The sequence below is a fragment of the Phycodurus eques genome, chromosome 17 (assembly GCF_024500275.1).
Source record: "Phycodurus eques isolate BA_2022a chromosome 17, UOR_Pequ_1.1, whole genome shotgun sequence".
Classification (NCBI taxonomy): domain Eukaryota; kingdom Metazoa; phylum Chordata; class Actinopteri; order Syngnathiformes; family Syngnathidae; genus Phycodurus; species Phycodurus eques.
This window is the reverse complement of record NC_084541.1, coordinates 2,255,166-2,277,201: the sequence shown is the minus strand read 5'-3', so window position 1 is coordinate 2,277,201 and position 22,036 is coordinate 2,255,166. Positions and strand designations below refer to the sequence as shown.

The 22,036-nt window shown below is 40.9% G+C and overlaps 1 protein-coding gene across 11 annotated transcripts in view; it reads right to left on the bottom strand.

The window, feature by feature from the left end:
* The window catches only part of auts2a (activator of transcription and developmental regulator AUTS2 a), a 316,982-nt gene extending 296,769 nt beyond the window's left edge, over positions 1-20,213 (bottom strand). For 9 of the 11 annotated variants that reach the window (XM_061702003.1, XM_061702011.1, XM_061702008.1 and 6 more), the window contains exons 1-2: positions 19,215-19,912; positions 16,307-17,035 (exon numbers count right to left, since the gene is read on the bottom strand). In XM_061702003.1, coding sequence (XP_061557987.1) covers positions 16,307-16,585 — 279 coding nt within the window. In that variant the 5' untranslated portion in view covers positions 16,586-17,035; positions 19,215-19,912. Of the gene's footprint in view, positions 1-16,306; positions 17,126-19,214; positions 19,913-20,129 lie in introns of those variants that run through there. The other 2 variants (XM_061702005.1, XM_061702004.1) reach the window with 2 other exon arrangements.
* Between the last annotated feature and the right edge of the window lie 1,823 nt (positions 20,214-22,036).

Sequence of the window (22,036 nt, the reverse complement as noted above, 5' to 3'; positions counted from 1 at the left end):
CTCAATTATCATTCCACTATTAAAGTAGAACTACAAGACATGTTTTTTCATCAGTGATCAAACAAAGTGGATGACCCGAAACCCCTTTCACAGTCGCTGACGACTGAGCATACATCAGATTGAAAAGCTCACTCGAATGGACCAAAGTGTCACGTCTAAAGCAGTCCCGGTACACATGAAGCCTCCTACTGAGAGTCTAGAGCCCTTAGCGTCACAGCAAAGTGGCGGCTGGCTGTACTATTAATTAATCTATCAGAGATTAGTGATTATTCGTGATATTTTGGAATTGGGTCTTGGTAAACAACTTTCTCGTGCCAATATTTAGCTCCGCTTGTGTGCAAAAGAAGGAGTGGACGCCAGTGGAAAATCAATATGCATTGGCTCAGTTTAAAAGGGAACAGGAACTAGAGGGTTGACATCAGTTTCGGAAATGAACAGAAATGCGTCCTCCAAACCACAAGTCCCACGATGCAAAGACACATACAGAAAGACAAAAGCTGTCCTGCTTTACTGCCATCAGTACGGACTTGCACGGTTAAGTACACAAGGGGTCTCCTCTCACTTGGAAAAAATCTTTATGGGCGCCATTACACACAAAAGAGACGGCGTGATCAGAGCCATGGCTCCACTTCAGAGATGCCAATTTTACAGTCGACATCTGCAAACATTTCTTTCCCTCAGTCACCAGGAGTTGCCCAAGTAAAGACAATGACGAGGAGGCACAGAAAATGGCCCGGACACAGTCAGGATGGGGGCTAGGAGTTACAAATGACATGGTGCAGTGAAGCATGGTTAGTGTGTCTGTCACAAAGTCAAGAGGTTCTGGTTTCATATTTCTGTATACAGTTTGCATATTATCGCCATGTGGGCCGTCTTCAGGTGAGTCTGGCTTTCTCCAACATTAGCCAAACATGCACTGAAGGTTAATTGAAGAACATAGTTGTAAATGTGAGTGTGACGGGTTGTTTTTCTATACTGTATGTATCCTGTGATTTGCAATTTAGGTCTTCAGGAATATATTTTGTCATCTATAACGACTATTACCAACACGCATTAAAGTGTGTACTTACTACTTCTAAAACAGCATTTGTAATGACCCAGCTTTCCTTGGTTAAAATACACTACGGCTGCACGATTATGGCCAAAATAATCATCATGATTATTTTGATCGATATTGTAATCATGATTATTATTCGTGATTATTCCTCATGTTTAGGAAAGAAAATGTTTTAACAAACAATATGTAAAAAAAAAAAAAAAAAATCAGTTCAAAATGAATCTTCAAATAAGAATAAGTTATTTATAATAATTTAAAAAATATATGTATCCCAAAAAAATCTACTTTAGCAAGGGCTAACTGAATAAATGTGCTATTACAAAGTGCAATCACGAATTGCAACTTAATGTAAGCAAACAGTTTATGCATTGAAGGCAATAGCATTAGGTTGAACGCACCGACTTTTCATTTGAAAATCCTCGGCAAAATAGTGACTTGTCAAGGACGGTATGTCTCCACTGTTCTGCTGGACCATTGGTCGGTCACGCACGGTCGCAAACTGCAAAGAACTCGACAGTTGTGATTCCGCTCTCTGTTTAATCCCAGTGTTTTGCTGCAAGCATTGCTAATACTACGGTACGTCTTACCGTGACGCCCCGCCACTCCGACGACGTGCTGAGAAGGCCAACCGCAAAAGAAAAGCTTCATATATTGCTACAATAGACAGCGGTGCCATTCTAGGCTTTTATTTGGAAGTTGGCTCGGGAGCACAGTGCCGGAGCTGAATGAAGCCTTAACCATGCGTTTACCCCCAGGTAGCCGGCTGACTAGGTTGCAGGCACTGCTGCAAATTAAGCACTTTTCATATGCAGCAGTGCCCGCATTTTAAATTATTATTATTATTTAGATTATTAGGGCGGGGCATCATTTGAATTTGAGCGATTCCGGTCCCGATTCCGGTTCCAAACGATTCTCAAATCCGATTCTTTTAGGGGGCTGGGTTAAAAGAAAATTGCATGGTTTAAATAAAGAGTGTCCAAATGATGAACACCGATTTTCTTAGCAATGTGCAGGATAAACTAAAATGAAAATTTGACTCGGGGTTCTTTATAACCAGTATGAATAGCAAACCTTTTAAATAAAAGGCAATATGTGTGGAAAATTGACTTAATATTCATTAATTACTTTTTCAGCTAAATGTTTAATACAGCATTGTTAAAATAGTTATTTGCGACAGTTTTATCACGTCAAATGGTTTATATGTGTAAGTTTTAACTTGACTTCCTATTTTCAGCATGTATCCTTATATTTTGAAGGGTTTGCACCGGAACTCAGCATGTCGGCATGAAAAGTAAGGTCACATGACAGCGGTAAAAATGTAACTAAAATGAAAATGAGTAATGAATGCTGAATGAGTAATGAATGCTGAATGAATCAAATGCTCTGTAAAACATTGATTCCTTTATCTACCCGCCGATGAGACACAAGGTTAGTGTTTGTGATACTGGGAGACAACGTTTTTGTGAATTTTGTCCCAATTCACTGACATTTCATGGGCGTAAAGTTGCTAGTTTGACCTTTGCTGATGTTTTTGCTCAATGTTAAGCTTGTAATGCGACTGTTTCTACTTTCTTTCCAATATGTTAAGGTAATTTCTATTTTATTTTTGTGTCTGTCATCAGCGCTTACGTTGGTTTGAAGACTAAAATAAACGCTAAAAGCCATCAGTGCCAGAGTACAACCCACCGTTGTTAAGTGCCTCAATGTTGGTATAGACTATAGATTATTTTAATTAACATAAAGTGGAAGAGATGTATAAATTTGAATGTAATATTTGCCAACAAATGCAAAAGTGCAAATGCAGTGGTGTTTTAATTGTATGTATGTACTCAAAAACAACACGACAAAAAAACTGCACGTGTCACTATTTCCATGCACAGCATTTCTGATGGCTATTGTTCTGCTAAAATTAAAACATATTATGTCCTAGCAGTTCTTGGATGTGGCTGGAATTTGGGGGGGGGGGCGAATGCACAATAGCCCACTGAGCAGTCCTTTGTGATTTCAGCGTGGCTAAGGTTTTAAATAGGTAAAACCATTAGTCGATGCGCTTCAGTCACTCTCAGTGTGCCATTAGCCAGAGATTATCTGACAATTCGGGTATACACATAAAGTGCTGCTTAAAGGGAATGTAAAATGTTGTAAGTTATCGTTCCTAAATTTCAGAGAGAGCAGAATTTGACAACTCAGGTCATCAAAATGTGCTTTGTGACCTCGGAGAAATGTTCTGAGTGGAGGGGTTTTCTTGGTGTCAGTGTCAATGAGACAATATAAACACTGTAATGTAAATGTAGAAAGCTACTAACAACACATGAACACTTCTGTAGCTCAAATATCAGAGATTGTAAATATTTAATAGTGTGATGTGGTGTGCACAGACTGAACGCCCCTGTCTGGCTCTAACATCCCAAGGTCCCAATCCTTCTGTTGTATGTCAACTCGGAACATTGATGCTGCTTGTTGCAAATCCCTTGCTGCACACCTATTTGTTTTGCCTGAGTTCATGTGAATGCACCGCTGTCAGTTTCCCCCCTCGATGACTGACATGAGGGGGCGACGTAACTTGAGTGTTTATGAGCTCAGCCGTGAACATCCTCAAATATAGTATATGAAATTCCTATCCAACATAAAAATCATTGTAAACGGTTCAGAGTTTACATTTCGGTAGCATGAAAGCTAAAACCTGTGTTTATAGCCTTCTGCTCTTTGCTGTTACACTCCAATCACCCACCACATGTTTGTAACAGCTGAAGAGGTTGTCAACTGAGGCGACATGATAACAAACCAGAGGGGAAAGATAACACCTGTGTTGTAAAAAAAAAAAAAAAAAAACGTAACATAGCCCGGCAATGCCAACTGAGTAACAATAAAACAATTCGATCAATCGGAACAATCTAATGAGACCCAACATCAGGAATCCATCTAATGTATTCAAATTCACCTGTTCACACAATGACGGCAAATGCCATGAAAGAAAATAACGGTGGAACCCCTAAAGTTGAATGCAACCTAAAGTCGAACAATTTCAGGAAAAATAAGTCTTCAGTTGTACATAAACGTGGAGGTCAAGCTCTCACCGGCATGATGTCACACAAGTCTACAAAGTCAGCTGATTTACCTCCCAGCCATTTGCAGTTATCTCCCTACACATACATTAAAGTTTTTACGCTTTACTAAATAACAGTTTACTTTTGTTTGGTATAAATTGATGATGACGAATGTGGGGGAAAAAAAGCAAGATGCAAAAAGTCCATATACTGTACGTGTCATACTGTGTGTTTGATTTTCAACTAGGCTTCCCACGATTAGGATTTTTGGGACCGGTCAGCGAGTTAAAAAAAAAAAAAAAAACAATAACCGATCACCGATCCGATCACAAGATGGAGCAATGTGTCTATTGAAATGACTTGTTCATCTACTGGATATGTGCCCTTGTGTACTGTATACTGATTATATTATTATAGTATTCTCTACTGAGGTCATGTATTCTAATCAGTCAGGTCAAACCAACATTACAACATGACAGAAAAAATGGTTGCTAACTTACTGTAATTAAATTACTTTATTGTCATTAAATTACTTCACACACACCGAAACGTTAGAGCATGATACGACAGAACGCCGGCATGTTTACGTACAACCGTTAATGCTAGCACCATTTGCATATCTGTTGTTGACCAATACTGGCCACTCTTGTGCCTGAGTAGCATCTGCAACATTGGCACAATCAACATTGTCCCAGATTATCACACTACTTGTCTCTTTAAACTGCATCAATTTCTTGAAGTCTCTGGGCCCTTTGCACAATTGTCATTGCACCGGACTATTGTTCTATCAGTAATTTCAAACTGCTCTAATTGCTAGAGGACTCTGCATCTTTTTGCACAATTGTCAAGAAGAAGAATTGCACCGGCATTACCACATTACTGGTGACCTTTTATTTCTCATTGACTGTGTTTTTTTATGTCTTTATGTCTCAAAAGTATTCTCTGTCAATTGAATGACTGTTGTCGCACTCGAGCGCCTCCAACGACCCGAGACAAATCCCTTATGTGTTTTTGACATACTTGGGAAAATAAAGATGATTCTGATTCCGAACAAGCGTGTTTCAAGGAATAAAAGGCCAAAAGATATTTCCTTTATTGGTTATGTTTCTAGGCTATGCTAATCTCCCCACTTATAAGAAGATGAGACTGGGATATGATGATATTATTTAGTTGAGCCAGTTGAGCACTCAAAAGGAATCTGTTTCTCAAACTAGAGACAGATGGCGTTATCCTGTTACTCAGTTGTACAGTACACTTGGGAATGCAAATGCCACATTGTGCTCTGCTTTATAGGGAATTATTCAGGAAACTATATGAATTTAACAACTAACAATTGGCGGATGATCTTAAATGGACATTTCCGGACATGTGGAATTTGAAGTGAGCTTGAAATCAAATCTGTGCTCTAAACTAGTCTTTATTACATCTTTATGAGTCACAACCCAAAGTTAGCCTGTAACTGATTGTAGTCGCGGCTTTGCTATTAAGCTATTATAATAAAGGAGAAAATATATTTCATTACCATGTCAGTCATGACAGAATGCTGTCACGACACATTATTGCACATCATGCATCATTGTTTCAGTGTTACTGATATGTCAAAAATGCTACTAAATGAATATTAGATATTACTGTCAAGAAACACCCAGGATCAACAGTCGGTTATCCACAGGCTGTGTGTGTGTGTGTCTGTGACCAAAGGATTAGGAAACGCCGGCCTGATATTTCACTCTTAATTGTTTGAAATGTGCCTTTTTTTTCCCCCATCCTTTAAAAACAAGCTGTGAATACATTTGATTTCAAATTCCCCCCTTCCTTATACTGAAGCATCAATCTATGCGCTCTTCTCTGGCTGCACTTACACATTCTCCCTCAGGCAGGTTTCTTAGAGCTGCGCGGAGAAAATCAATTGTTTTTGAAATGTTGCCAACAGTATCATACTACGACTAACGCGGGAGAACAGAATAGCAGACCGTTCAATGGCAATTTATCATCTTCATTTGGACATATAAGAGAGAAAACACTTTATTGACTTAATTACACTGACGCAGAGGACTACTGTTGTACTTTAAATGTCAATAGCTAACAATTAACAAACCAATATTTGTTATTTGAAGGTCTGACAACATAGCAATGCACCTATTATCATTGCATTGAGCTCTTCACTTGATACCACCCGCATGCACTGCGATGACTGCTTTAATCGACCCTGGTGCTGCAGTTGTTTGAAAGTGCCATACTCCTAGGTTGAGTGTGGCTTTGACACAAATTTAAAACTGAGACCTTACATATAATCTATAATCTATCATCAAGACAATAAAACAATGAGAAATGTTGACAAGAGCAATGGAAACAAGTGCGATATTTCCTTTTTTTTTTATAAACAGACAGCAGAATGCACTGGGCTTGCTGCCTTTCAGCAGTGTTTCACAAACCTAGAGTTTGCCACCTAAAATGGTTACAGACTGTCATTTTGTTCAGTGCACTATATTGTAAAACACGACTATGACCCGCCAACTCGAAGTAAGGTACAGTGTTAAGAACTACAAATGAAAACATGCAGTGTGATTTTGGTCAAAAGGACTTTTAACAAATGATATCAGTGGCTGCATGTGCAATTGTGCATAGCTCATTTGCTTTTTCTTCCATCATTATACTGTTCTTGCTCTTGGGCCTACTGTGTTACGTTCCTGTTTCTCTGCCTGACTGCTATGCCATGTTGGTTTTTGTTTCTGCAGTGTTCTTGTCAAGTGTTAGCGGACGGAGCCTCCTGCGTCGCACCTGCTGTCAATTATCATCAGCAGGGTATTTAGACGCAGCAGAAGCGGAAGGAAGGCGCCAACTTATTGTACTGCTTACCTCCATCTTAATCATTTGTTTTGAAGTGTCTCTCATTACTCCGATGTTCGTTCGTTCAGTCTGACAGTACTAACCGTATGTTCGTCCGTGGCTGAATATAAATGTCATTTTCATTTTGTGTCTCTTCTAGCTTGTGTAGTTACATATATTCCTTGTGTTTATTTCTCTTTCAGGTATCATTCCTTCCGTTGTCAGGTCAACCTTTTCTTGTCGTCGTTTTTCATCCATTACTCAGTGCTGTTTCTCACATTTAACGTGCTTCCTTGGTTCAATAAATTCAGTTGGATTTCTTTAGTTTTTGTTGAGTCTGCTTTCAGGTCCAACTTTGCGTCCACTGTGACACTGCGTCCACTGTGTTAATAATGATCAAATTTATTTTAATCATACAAACATGGGTCGTTACGAATGCTGTTGTAAAAGCAGTCAGTCCTTACACAGTACGAAAAAAATTGACGCAAGATGCATCAAGACATCGGTTTCTATTGTTTGTTACAGAAGACTGCAAAAACAAATTGGAGTTAACACTGTAAATGGATGGAGAAGAAAAAAAAAGCAACAGCACATTGTCTTTAATGTTTTCATGACCACAACAAACCTATTTCTTCTTGCAGACTCTTTATATACAATAGCACTGTCATGGTCTGTGTTTTTGGTTTGGGTTGTGTAGTTTTGTTCCATGTTTTCCTGTGTTCCATGCTTGTCGTGTGCTCGTTTAGTTATTGTGTCCACCTGTTCTCGTCAACCTACCTTGTGTCGACCAATCAGCTGTCTCCCGCCACTCGTGTCTTGTCCAGGTGTTCCTCGTTGTCTCGTCAATCTGTTTGTATTTAGTTCCCTGGTTTCTTTCAGTTCTGGTCGGTTCGTTGTCATTGTCAGGTTTCACTGTGCCTGTCTGTTCCACGTCTTACTCACCAGTCGTTTTGTTTCCATTTTTGATTTATTCAAGTGTTTCTTTGTTACTTTGGTTGTCTATTGTGGGACTTTGTTTAATTTGCTTCATCCATGTTCCTTGTTTGCCCTTTTTTGGAGATTAAATATAATTTTTTTTGAGACTCCCTGCTTGCCTCCCTGCTTCCTTGCACTTGGGTCCTCCACGTTTTTGCCTTGCCTTCGAAATAACCTAATCGTGACAAGCAATATGATGTGAAGCCTGCAATCAAGGCATTAGAGGTCTTTGTAATTGACTGACTTCATCCCGACTTCTGAGTGGATCAGCAACAAGCATTATATTATTTGGTGACGTTAAATCTTGTGTAAAGCAGTGGCGGGGGGTGCATTTCGGACGTGGGCCTTCGCTCAGCAGCCAAACAACTTATTCCTATAACTTAAACCACTGGAGTAGCTCTAAATCAATCAGAAGGCAGACAATTCTAGCATCACCGGGGTCCTGCTATGTGGTGCAGTTTATTTATTCTGAAATTTGATTGGTTCAGATTGTTAAAAAAAAAAAAAAAGAACCAAACATTTCTATTGTGTGTATTTGGCATTGGCCAGCAATCTTGAGTCTTAAAGGCCCTTGGAAGATCACATTCATATGACACATAGAAGCTGGAATCTGATTGGACCGTTAAAGAAATTAACCTTGAAGCGACTGGGGCTGCTAAGCCAAGACACGCAGTGAAACGAATACAAGAGACTTGGAAATAAATTAATACAATTTTAGTTGAAAATGCTGGTGAGTGACTTTTGATAAGAGTGAGGCCAGCAGAGAAGGCGCCCAACTGTGCGCCTCTGGCGTAAAGTGATGGACTCTATTATGGGGTGCAACCCTAAAACACATTAAGCAGCATCAACTGGTGCTAGGGTAGCAAGAGGATGCAAGTTTTCAGGCACATAGTATGAGTGGCCTGGTCAACAGGACAACAGATCTAACATGCTTCAGCCCACTTGACACCTAAAGTGCTCTTCTCTTTGGTGAGTGCTGTGATGCATGTGCAAGTTTAGTACACTTCCTCTCGTTTGGCAAATTTCGAAGAGGTGGGCTATGCCCCGGCACGAGTGGTCATGCACGGACTGTAGCTGTGTCATAAAATTACTTTAATTACTGTTTCTTGATAGTCATGGTTATCAGCCCCTTGTATAAAAAAGCAAATGCAATGCGTAGAAATATGCTCAGTCACATGCATAGGATGCAGTATTCCTATATATTGTGTGCCCCTCGCTTGAGTAGCGTTATAACACGCCAGGCCCATCTCCACCTGCACCTGAGGCCAGCTTCAAGCTGTGCCACATGAGTAGCATCCTCCTCTTTAAGCACTCACTTTCGAAAAGAATTGACTAAAATCATTGTGTTTCACTTCATTGTTCACTATTACCAACTTCAAAGGCTAATCCCAAATGCATCCTCCGGGAAAATATTAAGTACAATATTTTTGTTTTTATTTCTGAATTTGAAGTTAGCTCATTCAGTGTTGTGACATAATCCCTAACATCGCTCCATCGCTTCATACATTTAACATTAACATCCGTAAACAAATTACATAAATGTAGGCACATTTCCTAATTAATACAAGATGTACTAGTGGATCAACTTTTGTCGCCGATGTTACGTGTGCTTCACGGTTCCGCTGGGACCACAACCAGGGCCTCGACCCGCAGCCCCTCAACGCAAAAATACAAAAGCCCAGTGCAACAAAAACGACACTGGCTGATCTGATGAGCAAAAATGTTGCTTTAATTTTGCCTTTTAGTTCATAGGTTTGATATTGGTACTGGTTCTAAAGAACGCCGAGTCAAATGTTCATTTTAGTCTATGCTGCGGGCCGCTTAAAAAAATGGATGTTCATAATTTGGACACCCTTTATTCAAACCATGCAATCTTTTTTGACCCAGCCCCCTAAACGAATCGGAATCGAGAATCGTTTTGAACCGGAATCGAAATAAGGAACCGGAATCGGGATCGGAATCGCTCAAATTCAAACGATGCCCAACCCTACTTCTAATTGCTGGATTATCCTGATGAGTTAGTTGTCCAACGCAATTTTTTTTTTTTTGGAGTAGCTGCAAAGCTATGAAACCCGTCAGGATTTCCTGTGCGTTGTGATATTAACATGGCTCATGATAACACATGGGTGGCATATAGTGATTATATATTCGTTTCAAGGGAAACGTGCAAAACTATGGGAAGAGAGTGTGCATAATTTGGCTTCAAGAGCTTTCATTGTTGCTTCTCGTGCCAAAAATGAGCTTCCAGTCCAGCTCCTTGAAAAGGCCAGCTGCAGTTGTGCACTCTGATCTGAGAGGAATTAAGGATCACTCCTGCATTTATCGTTGTCATTTCTTGGGTTAAGTAAGACCTAATAATAAAAAACAAATTTTAAAAATGCCCTCCTGAGCACCATAGGACAACCATACAAAAGTAAAAATGGTGTGTAAAAATACAAATGGCCAAAGACGTGTGTGTGCTCAGAGTGCTGTGCAGAGGGAGGAAATCCAAACACAACACGGTATCAAAACTAGAAAAATATTACTTTTATCGTGCATTTAGTCCTTTCGTCCACACTCAAATGTAGGGTTTGGCTCATCAAAAGATGGCACAATGCATGCTTGTCTGCTCATTAAGTTCCATTTGTCCATTTTCTATACCGCTTTTCCTGTTCAGGGTTGCGGGGGGGGACTGGATCCTATCCCAGCTGACTGCAGGCAAAAGGCAGACTACACCCTGGACTCAAGAGTCAATCGCATGGCACAAGGAGGCAACCATTCACATGGTCACTGAATGGGAATGGAACCAGCGCGGCCCGTCAGCCGAGTCAACCAATACAAAATCAGTAACTGCAGTAAAAGTTCCATCCATCCATTTTCTGTATAGCTTATCTTCATGAGGGTGGTGGGTGACCTGGCACCTGTCCCATCTGACTGGGCGAGAAGCAGCCTACTGTGCTGCTTACAGAAGAAGTCCATCCATCCATCCATCCATCTTCTGAGCCGCTTCTCCTCACTCGGGTCGCGGGCGTGCTGGAGCCTATCCCAGCTCTCATCGGGCAGGAGGCGGGGTACACCCTGAACTGGTTGCCAACCAATCGCAGGGCACATACAAACAAACAACCATTCGCACTCACAGTCACACCTACGGGCAATTTAGAGTCTCCAATTTATGCATGTTTTTGGGATGTGGGAGGAAACCGGAGTGGCCGGAGAAAACCCACGCAGGCACGGGGAGAACATGCAAACTCCACACAGTCAGGGCCGGGGATTGAACCCTGGTCCTCAGAACTGTGAGGCTGACGCTCTAACCAGTCGCCCACCGTGCCGCCTACAGAAGAAGTCAATCTTGTAAATTTACACAGACCCTGCCACCACTGTGCTATGCAACCATGGCGACGGTTTTCGTTTTTTTAATCCATCTTTTGTAGCTGCAGTATATTAAACGTACTATAGTATTGGTAAAATGTACAGTTGGTGGAGAGGAGTCATTTATTAATTTGGGCAAGAACTGGAAGGCTTTTCTGTTCCATGGCAGAGCTCCTTTGCTTTTTAGCTTCTATCTTGATGTCGTGTAACATGATATTTATTACTTACTTGAAGAGCACACATAACAATAGCAGCGAGCAATTTTTCACCATCGGCCAGCAGTTGATAAATTTGGCCGTACGATTAGGAACCCGCCAGACGCTTTGGCCTTCAAAATTGAAGGCAAACGCTGTGAAATGATTCTGTTTTTCTTAGAAACACATATTTACAAACATGTCATTACAGATTGCACATCAAATTACAGTGGAACCTCGATAGAAGGCACTAATAGGAGCGAGGGGGGGGGGGGGGTTTGGGGTCGTCGGGGGTCGTCCGATATAGCTGATTGTGTGTTCCATTGACGCACTTTTTTGGAAGCCATATGCACCCATATTACTGTACAGTAACAACTTATTGTTTTGTAGTTTTTTTTTTTCGTGGCCTAAAAGCACAGTACAGTACAAAGGTATTGTAAATAAAACTAACATCTGCATTGCGCCACACTGCCAGTAAGCAAGAGCGGACAATTCTGGGACTAACAGACTTTGACAAACGGCATTTTAAGTGACAAATGGAAACAATTTTTGGACACATTGTTCAGTCCCGACAATTCATTTTATCAGCTATCTGTTATATCGCTGTCCGTTTTATTGAGGTTCCATTGTACTATCCCCGAGTCATCAAATACTTCAACATAAAGGAAACTTCTTTTCCCTAATAAACCAAACTAATTATTCATTATTCCGACGTTTGTCTATTCAAAACTGTTGAATCTCATTCATTAATCTTAATTTTCATCAAAAGGTAAAATACAAAGATCCACAATAGAAGAGACACTGGCATTGAGCTTCTCGAAAACATTTAGGGCAGATTAACACTGGGCTAAAGATAGATTATTTTCAGTCATTGTGGTTATTTCTGTTATGCAAAGTGGCAACCATCATTCATAACTTGCAGAGGACGAATGGTTGCATCGATCCATCCATCCATCCATTTTCGGAACTGCTCCACCGTGCCACCTGCATTGATTCTATGACATCTAAACTGTGTTCTCGTCCTTATACAAATGTACCATGCTCCAGCTACCCGCTTCCAACCTGCGGTTATTAACAAGGTGGACTTTAGGAGTCAAGCATGCACAAGCAATGCACTGAATTCCTCATGTGAGTGCGCCATTAGACATTTCCCTTTCGTATCACTTCTGGTAAACAGTATTTAACCACTGAATGGCTGGTAGCCGTGAGGTGCTAGGTTCATTAGCCTTCCATTCAATAGTGACAACAGTCATTAAGTGCCTTTATAGACTGTTAAGCTATTTGTAGATGCTACGACCTTGTACCGACTTGTTTTCTGGACATCCGTAATAAATTGCAAAGCATAGCAAAATAACTCATTTGCAATGAGCAGTGCAGCGAGACATACTTCATTTTGTTTATTTGTCAAGAGACTTTCCATTCATGATAAAAGACTTTCCACGCTGACAAAAGGAATGTAATTGGGGGGGAGCAAAACAAGCCAGTCATTAAATGTTGTATAATAAATATAGGGATGTGCATTTGACCAAAAAAAAAAAAAAAAAAAAACCTTGAACACTATTTCTGAATGAATACACTGTACAGTAAATGTAATGTATACGTTAGAATGAGATATTGTGTATTATTAGTGCAGATAAGGGAAAACCAAACACTGCAAAAATCAGCAGTGTACTTCATCGGGGTCTAGCACAAGCCAATTTCCAAAATTCAGTTCAAGCTGGAGTCCAATGCATAAAGACCTTGTCCAAACAATAACTAGCACCGCATGCTATTTGAATATCAAAATCATTTCATCTTGGACGAGGCAGTTGTAAATGCTTAGCGAATATATAAGCACGCACATGAAAAGAAGGCCTGGGAGCAGTGTCACTCCAGCATGGTGATGACAGATGGAAAGCACTAGTATGTTCCTCCAGGGGTCTGACCTCATCAGAATTTAACTTCATCCAAACAGGAGCTACTGGTGCTGTGGTATGCTTGTGCACAGCTCTGTACACAGCAAAACTTGGAGTGTTGACATTTCAGGATTACATTTTTGGCAGGTGATTTGAACTCCCAATCTGTAACTTTTTCAGATTTAAACGGTGTCCAGAGTAGATGTTATTTCACAGAGTTGATCACATGGTGTTAGATTAACTCTTCAGAGAAGCGTTTAATTGAGCTCCGCCTTTGCACCTACACTTCTTCAGGTCGAGAGGGACGAGTCAGCGGCATTTTCCGACTCCTGTATGTTCACATGGTACATTAAAATCAAACTTACTAGAATAATTAGGAATTGATGCTGTGAACTGCGGTAATATGCGAAGAATATATGTTGTAATGACGGTGAAAGCCTTGCTACTCCCAGCATGCTTTGCGGTGCCCATTTGAAAATATATTTACAAATGAAAAAAAAAGAACCAATAGTTGATGCTAAACGTTGCTTTTTCATCGCTGTTTCTGCCAACATTGAAATAAGCGTTTAGTGGTCGCTTTTTTTTTTTTGTGGAACCATGACTGTGTGTCGTCAGATGAATAATGACCCTCCTCCGTTACAAGCTTGGCAAGTATGCTCGGTCCCACGAATGATACATATTATTTTCAAAATGGCTTTAAATAATATAGTAGTTATTCAAAATCCATCCATTTTCTGTACTGCTTTTCCTCACTCGGGTTGCAGGCGTGCTGGAGCCTATCCCAGCTATCTAGCTACGTCCACTGTGCCGCCACGATTCAAAATCATTTTTGAAAATAACAATTATTATTCCTATTATATATATATATATATAAAAGTATAAATTATAGATTATAGTAATAATCTATAATCTAAATGATACATTATTTTAATCTGTTATAATTAGCTTTTTTTACTCTCGATTAGATTTGAGTGGAGTAAACATCTCTTGATTGAATTCCTTCAACATCTACAGCTTGATCTTTTCTGTACTGTTATAATATTGAGAAACTAGAATGAAAATTGGCTTTTTCAACAGCTGGAATTTGACACCTTACTGCAGTGATTGTGGCAAAAGAAGTAAGGCATTGAGGAATAAAAGCAAACCTGAATAGGTCGGTATTTTTGTGGCTCAGTATAATACCACACATAACCTTTCAAACTAAAACGCTCGTCACTAAAGCCAATTGACTCTATGTCTGTCATTAAACTGAAAGAAAAAAATACTGAAATACCAAAAAGGATAACACGGACAGAAAGAACTATAAAAGCAAGGTCACACAAAAGGTCTATGACTTGAAAAGGACATTGTAAAAAGCCTCCTGTGAAAATATCTTAATCTGACTACCATAATGATACAGTGAGGACAAATGCAAATGCGCAGATCCCTGAGATTTGGTCACACCAATGAAACGAGACTGGTATCGCACGGCATTGATAAGAAAATGCAAGTCAGGCTGTGTTATCCCTGGAAACCTGACCTTGTGAAGTTAGAAACTTTGTTTCCCATCTGATAGAAACAAAGAAACTACTCAGCTGTACAATGTATGCAAATGTGAACGTTCTGGATGTAAACAAAACTAGTCTCTCAGAGAAAAAGCCAACCAAATAGCCATTTTTTTAAAAACACAGCTAAGAGCTGTGTGAATTGGTTGAAATGAAAATTAATAACAGTAAGACAAGACTTCAGTCTTTTGTTTTTTTTTTTACATTTGTATGAACAAATGAATCATCAAGTAAAGACATTAGGGGTTTCATCTTTATTTTTAACAAAAGACAACAATGTACCAAAAAAGGAAAAAACAAGGCATTTACTAACTCCACTTCCACCAAGCACAATCGAGTGCAGAGGAGAGTTAGTTAGTTAGTTAGTTAGTTAGTAGGATGAGGTCAAATCTACGCAACCAGTCTCCATGAAACTTCGTGGAGGCATGGGCATGAACAACAACAATTCTTTTATATTTGAGCATAATAATCGATTCGCCAAAATGTTAAGAATCTGGTCAAGCAAACACATAGGCAGCACTCCACTCAGTTATGTTCTCCGCAAACTTCCCTCCTCAATTTCTATTTTTACGATTCAATCTTTGCAGAGTCTGCACCCCTCGATACTTGAGGGAGTCCGCTTTATCCTTTTTTATTTGTAATGTTCTAAAAAGTTCAATTGTGAAGCAGATAGCCATGACGGATCTGTTTAATAACAGCGGGAGAGACTGTTTAGAATGTCGGCGCTAAATAAATCATATTTGGCACCACGGCATGCTTTAATAATCGCATTATTGATTGAATCCGTATCATATTTAAAAGTATGACTATCTCCAGGAACAATGTCAGATGCATTTATCTGTGCCAAGGTGGGTTGTTCTGAAAGCTTATAGCACAACATCTTAATTAGAAATGTGTCACTCACACACACTGTAATATTCCATTACAGAAAGATATGCTGACATGCTGTCTCAATGCCTTGCTGATCTAAGTCATAATTCAGAGCTGTGTCATTGGTAGGCAGCCTGTGCCAATCACAGGAGAAGCCAGACGCCTATAAATCACTGGCATTCTGACTAAACTTGTAGTAACATGGATCAAATAGCTGTTTGACTTGCGAGCAAATAAACGCATAAGAGCCACTACAAGCACAGCTGAACATCCCTCACGTGGAGTACCACTTTGGTGGAAAACTCTTGTGAAAATGAATCCAGAACTGAACACGACGACAGATGTCTCTCAGAAAGACTGCAAGATTGCTGAACTCCACAACCTCACAATTGCTACATTACGCAGGTGGGAGTCAAAACGCCTGCCTGGACCAGTCAGACCAGCCCACAGCCCACAGCCGTACCAGATAGATGCCAAAGATATTCAAGCCATTGACAAAGACGCAGAGAGAGTACATAAGCTTATCATTTTGTTGCGTAGCACTCACCTCCAGCGCCTCCAAGGTCACAAACCCCGTGATAGAGAAGCCATCAATGATGTCCTCCTCAGCAGAAGTAGACTCCTTTCGTTTTCTCCGTGGTGGTCTCGGGCGGGATGAGGAGGGCTCCCTCTTTCCTTCTCGCTCCGAGTCAGATGACAAATGAAAGACAGAGCTCTTAACATAAGTGTTGCTTATCCCATTTGATCTCCTTTCCCGATTCCTCTCTGACCTCGACTTCTTCTTCTTGCGCACGCCACGAGATTGAGGGCCATCCATGTCCTTCATAGGAAAGATCCTGATAAACCCCCCTCTTAATGAAAAGCAAAGTCTTCAAGGGTCAATTACTGCAAATGCTCCAAATCCACTTGAATCCCAGAGGAGGATATCCCAGTGACTATTACCAATATATTGGATCCGAGGTAATCATGTAATATCCAGCCGAAGAAGTCTTTTACAGGGAAGGTAAACCTGCATTGAGTCACTAAAGCAAGCTAGATTCCAAGTCCGGTAACGGTCCCCAGCGGCAATCCATCAAATCCTACAACACTGCCATAAAATCATCGATTAGACAGCGTAATCACGGAGAAGATGTACTTTCCGCTACTGGAGGAGTTTTTCAAGTTAAAGCAAAAGTCTGTTGAGGGATCACGATCCGCCATGGGCGAGTTCAACATGTGACGTCGCATCTTCCCTCCTCTCCTGTTCTTCTTGCGCAAACACAGCAAACTGGCCCTCCTGTCGGACAAAGAGAGAGAACGCAAGCAATTTGCAACTTGATCACTCAGCAGAGTTCAACTGCACTTTTCAGTTAATGATGCCGTTTTGCAAAAGGTCTGGCAGACTATACAGCAGGTTTGTGCCATTCTCCATAATGCAAGATGAAGGTTCGATGAGGATGGCGGCAGTCTCGTCTGGTTCCTTAATCTCCCAGGCCATAAAACCTGATACGACATCATTATGTCTTTTAAGACTATTCCGCTATCATCTCTGAGGTTTTACTTTTCGCCAAAGTTCTCAACTCCAAAGGGATTTTACGATTACGTATCTTATTCACAGCACACGTTGGGGTTTGCGACCCAAGTACAACGCAAACCTGTGCTGCTGATTTATTGACACCGACCCTTCACAACATTATGACCACTTGCGCTATGTAATGACAGCTGATATAAGAGAAAATGTTTGCCTTAACAAAAGATACCGTCCGATAATTATTATAACCACATTATATTGACCGTTATTTGCGTTACTTTAGTAATGCAACTGCATCTGACTGAGAGCTGTCGCTAAAATCTTGGTTAGCCACACGAGGGTCACAATATTAGAAACAGCAGTCAGTATGAAGAACAAAAACCCAATATATTGTTAAACTACAACGTATCTGAGTCAACCAACTTTGTTAATGCAGCTCTTGTATTGAATCTCATTTAATGGTGCAGTTGTACCTCATGCTGTGTCCTGTCTGTTCAAAACAGCTTGAATCAAATCAATAATAGTGAGAAGTTTAGGGGCAATACTAAATTAATTTATCTGTAAAATAACCTTGCACAACGGCACATTTCACACATAAATAGTCTTTAGTGAGACGGGAAGGTTTTTTTTTTTGTTTGTTTTGTTTTTATACAGATTCAGCATGGTGCAGCCCTCTATTATCAAAGGATACATCTACCAATTTAAAGCCAGCACTACTATCAGGGTTGTGATCTCAATTCTCCTCTGCTAGAAAGTATTCTGGCCTCCACTCCATGAACACATTCGACCTATATCAAGCCAACATTTATTTCATCTACAGTGTCACCCTGGACCCAACAACTCACTTATACGGTATTAACATAAACAACTGTCATGAATGGAAAGCGAACGTTCTGTTTCTGTTTCTGTTGAGTTCCTGTGATTTACCAGCAATATTCACACGCTCGCCAAGTCTTAAGTTAGTGTTTTTTGTATTGTTGAATGGTATTGGATGGTTATTTTTTGAAATAAATAGAATGTTTTTGATTTGATTGTTTCCCCATTTTGACATTTGAAGTATAATATCCAAAATGATTGCGTTCTAAACACAGGCCTCGCCGTAGTTGATTAGAAACATTTTCGAGACCCAAATCAGAAATGTGGCTCCTTCCAAAGCCCACTAAAATTCACCAATTGTCAATTACCATGACATCGACCTGTATTGTACAGACACAATAAACTAACAATACTGAAAGAAAAACAATAATGATTAAAAAAAAACATGAATATGAAAAGCTACTTTGCAAAAATGGTACATATTCTTCATTATCAATTAAAGGGTTAGGGTTAAGTGTGATCTATTTTTGGTCCGCTGCGCCCGAGTTTGGAAAACAATGCTTTCAATGATGATATAGGTTACCAGGATCATTCAGAATGGTGAATAAGATTGTGTTTCCTCGAGATGGTTAGATATGAAGACAATGGCAAATATCTTTCAATTGTTCTGTACCGCTTGCCCTCATTAGGATTGTGGCTAAACTATCCTAGCTGACTTTGATTGGAAGGCTGGGCACACGCTGGATTGCTCATCAGCCAATCACAGGGAAATGGCAAATATTCCTTTCAAACTTTGTGTTCTATTTGCTGCCAGAAGATACTTATTCAACCAATAAAAAGACAACTTCAAAGTTAAAAATCGGCCAGGGTATGAATCATGTCTGGCTTAACTGTGTGTCAACACTAAGTAGCAAACTCTGGCATGACATACCTTCACTGACGCTCATGTCATGTCATGTCATGTCATGTTATGTTATTGTGACAGTTACATACACTTGGGCATCGATTCAAACACATCCCGAACATTAACTGAAGTGGCGTGTGTCCCGGTCATTACATCATAGAAACTTGTACTGTGTGTATAATAAAATGTGGCCTTTAATAAAAGCATTACTTTGAACCAGCACACCTTCATATGCTGCCGGTGGTGGTTGTAACACGCAGAGGGATTGTACCTCGAATGCCTCACCACACACACCGCAACCAATGGGTGACAGTCTAACTTCACATGGTCTCCTTGGACACAGGTTGTCATGTCACGTGGCTCATTACTGCTTTGCGCAGGTAGTGGAGCGTAGCAATCCTGCAAAGTTAGTCAAACATGTTTGTTTTTTTAAATTATTATTATCACTATTATTATTTATTATTATTACTTTGAACACAAATACCAAGTCAAATGTATGATTTGGGATTGAGGTCCACTCCTGCATGCACGCATTTAGGAATGCAGCAAGCCACATTAAAACAAAAAAATAAAAATCTATCCAAATATTCCAAACATGCGCTCTCGTGATCCAAAAAGCAAATGCATCTTTCCCACAGCAAATCCAGCATCAGTGAATTGAACCGGATGCCCCATCTGATGACACGCATTACTGCACAAATAGCTCCACACAAAAAATGAGAACAAAAAAATAGGAATAAAACGCTCTGTAGTAGAAACCTGGTCTAGCTTTCCCCCCGCCTGGTCTAATAAAAGACTTGTTCCCCTTGTGTTCGCTCGCAGACTCTTTTTGTCTGCCAGGCTGGTGCTGCCAATCGAGATCGAGATCAGATCCGGTTCTGTAATCCAGCGCAGCCCACGGCAGCCTCCCGAGCGGCATTTCCCACTCCAACATATTCCGCACACGCAACAAAAGCATGCCTCTCTCTCTCTCTCTCTTTTTTTTTTTTTTTTTTTTTTTTTTTTTGCTCACTCTCTCTCCAAGACACGTCATGCAAAACCAAGAAATGCAAACCCGTGCGAGTGGGGGAGGGACCGTCCCGATAAGTTGCAGTCCGTCGGTCAATTGCATACAAAAAAAAATAAAAATTCATAAAGCACCAGTAGGTTTGGAGCGGACAAAATAGATCCCGCAAAGGCAAAGCAGCCTCGGATCTTCCCCGCTCAGACTTCCAGGATCCCGGAGACTCGGGGACCGGGGCGCAGGGATACGGCGGTGCCGCAGTGCCGCTTTACATGCTACACGCTTCCTCCTCGGCGCAAATAGTGCTCGCCTCACTTGATCCGCGGTTCTTTTTTTGGGGGGGGGGGCTTCCAAAGAAGGAGACGGTGGACGGCATGAAAAACGCACACTTGGGTTACTGACGCGCTTTGGAAACTTTCGAACATCGTATTATGTATACATAACCCCCCAAAAAATGTGATTCATTCATAACACTCTGAGGATGAGGAAAGTAGATGATGATTTTTTTATTCTTGAGCAATTCAAAATGAAAGCTTTGAAATGCTCTTCTATTGAATCTGTAAAGACAAGAATGTCAAGATGACCCATTTACACGGAATGTTAAGCCATCTAAATATCCTCATGAGGGTCACAGGTGAGATATCCCATCTGATTTGGGGCGAGGAGCCGCATACACCCTGGACTGGCCACCGGGCACATGATCAACCTAACGTGCGTGTGTTTACAACGTGGGAGGAAGCTCGAGTAATCGGAGAAAACCCCACGCAAGCGCAGGGAGAAGGTGCAAACACCGCACAGGAAAGCTGGAGCCCGGATTTGAAACCCCCCCCCCCCCCCCTCCCGAGCCCAGAACTGTGACGAGGATGTGTGTTAACCACTAAACATCGACCGCAAAAAAATATATTTAAAAAAAATACTTCATCAGTAAGTTTCATGATGGCAGCAATACTAACGTAGTGGTCAGCACATCAGGGTCACAGTTCTTCGGTTGGGGGTTCGAATCTTGTCTGGCTATTCAGCTTTAGCCCGCATTCTCAAAACACACTTTTGCCTTCAAGGGCCGCAAACAGAAAAATGAAGGGACGCAACGGCCACTTTCATATTCTTTGACTTTATTAAACGTGCTAAAACCGATCCATAAAGCAATTATAGATTATAGTCATTTTGAGAAATCGCTCCATCACAGCTTTTCTGCTAAAGGTGATAATAGCAATAATTCATCTATCCATTTTCCGTACCGCTTATCCTCACTTTTGTCGCGGGTGTGCCCGACTTCGGGCAAGAGGCGGGGTACACCCTGCCAATCGCAGATAGTAATAGTAATAATAAAACGAGCACCTTTGTATAGTGCTCTTTATGACACTTACAGCACAGAAACAGTACCAGTAAGAGTGAGTGTGTAGGAATCTGGGATAGGCTCCAGCTCACCTGCGACCCTAATGAGGACAAAGCAGTGTAAAAAAAATGGATGGAGGAAGGTTAACAGGCGGTGTCGTGGTTCACTCGCTACGTTTTGCGCAGGCGGCGTGTGTTCACTTACCGTTCAGTGACCGTGTGAATGTAAACGTTTGTGTCTGCTTGTACGCTATGTGCCCTCTGATTGACTGCTAACCAAAGAGCATTTGTAAGTCGTGGGGGCTAATCCGTCTCCCAGCCCATTGATAGTTAGATATTAATATTCTGGGGGGGAATGCTTTTCCGAATGTACAAAAATAGATCAACAAAAAATAATGTGGCATTCAACTAACTCAATTGGGGGGGAAAACAGTGTCTACATCCGTTCATCCATCCATCCATTTTATTATATACCACTTATCGTGTTCAGGGTCACTGGGAGGACTGGGACCAGTCGGCAATCCGCCACAGGGAACGCATCTTATTTTCCAGATCAAAAACTCCATCGAGATCGCTAAGCTGAATTGCGAGAGCAAAGAAGTTTCCTCAGGGTCTGAAGAAGATGAGTGACGTGAGCTTCGCCACCATGTCCGCATCGCAAGCAGCCGCCCAGCGTCTCTCCCCAACGACCGCAACTCCTTTCCAGAGC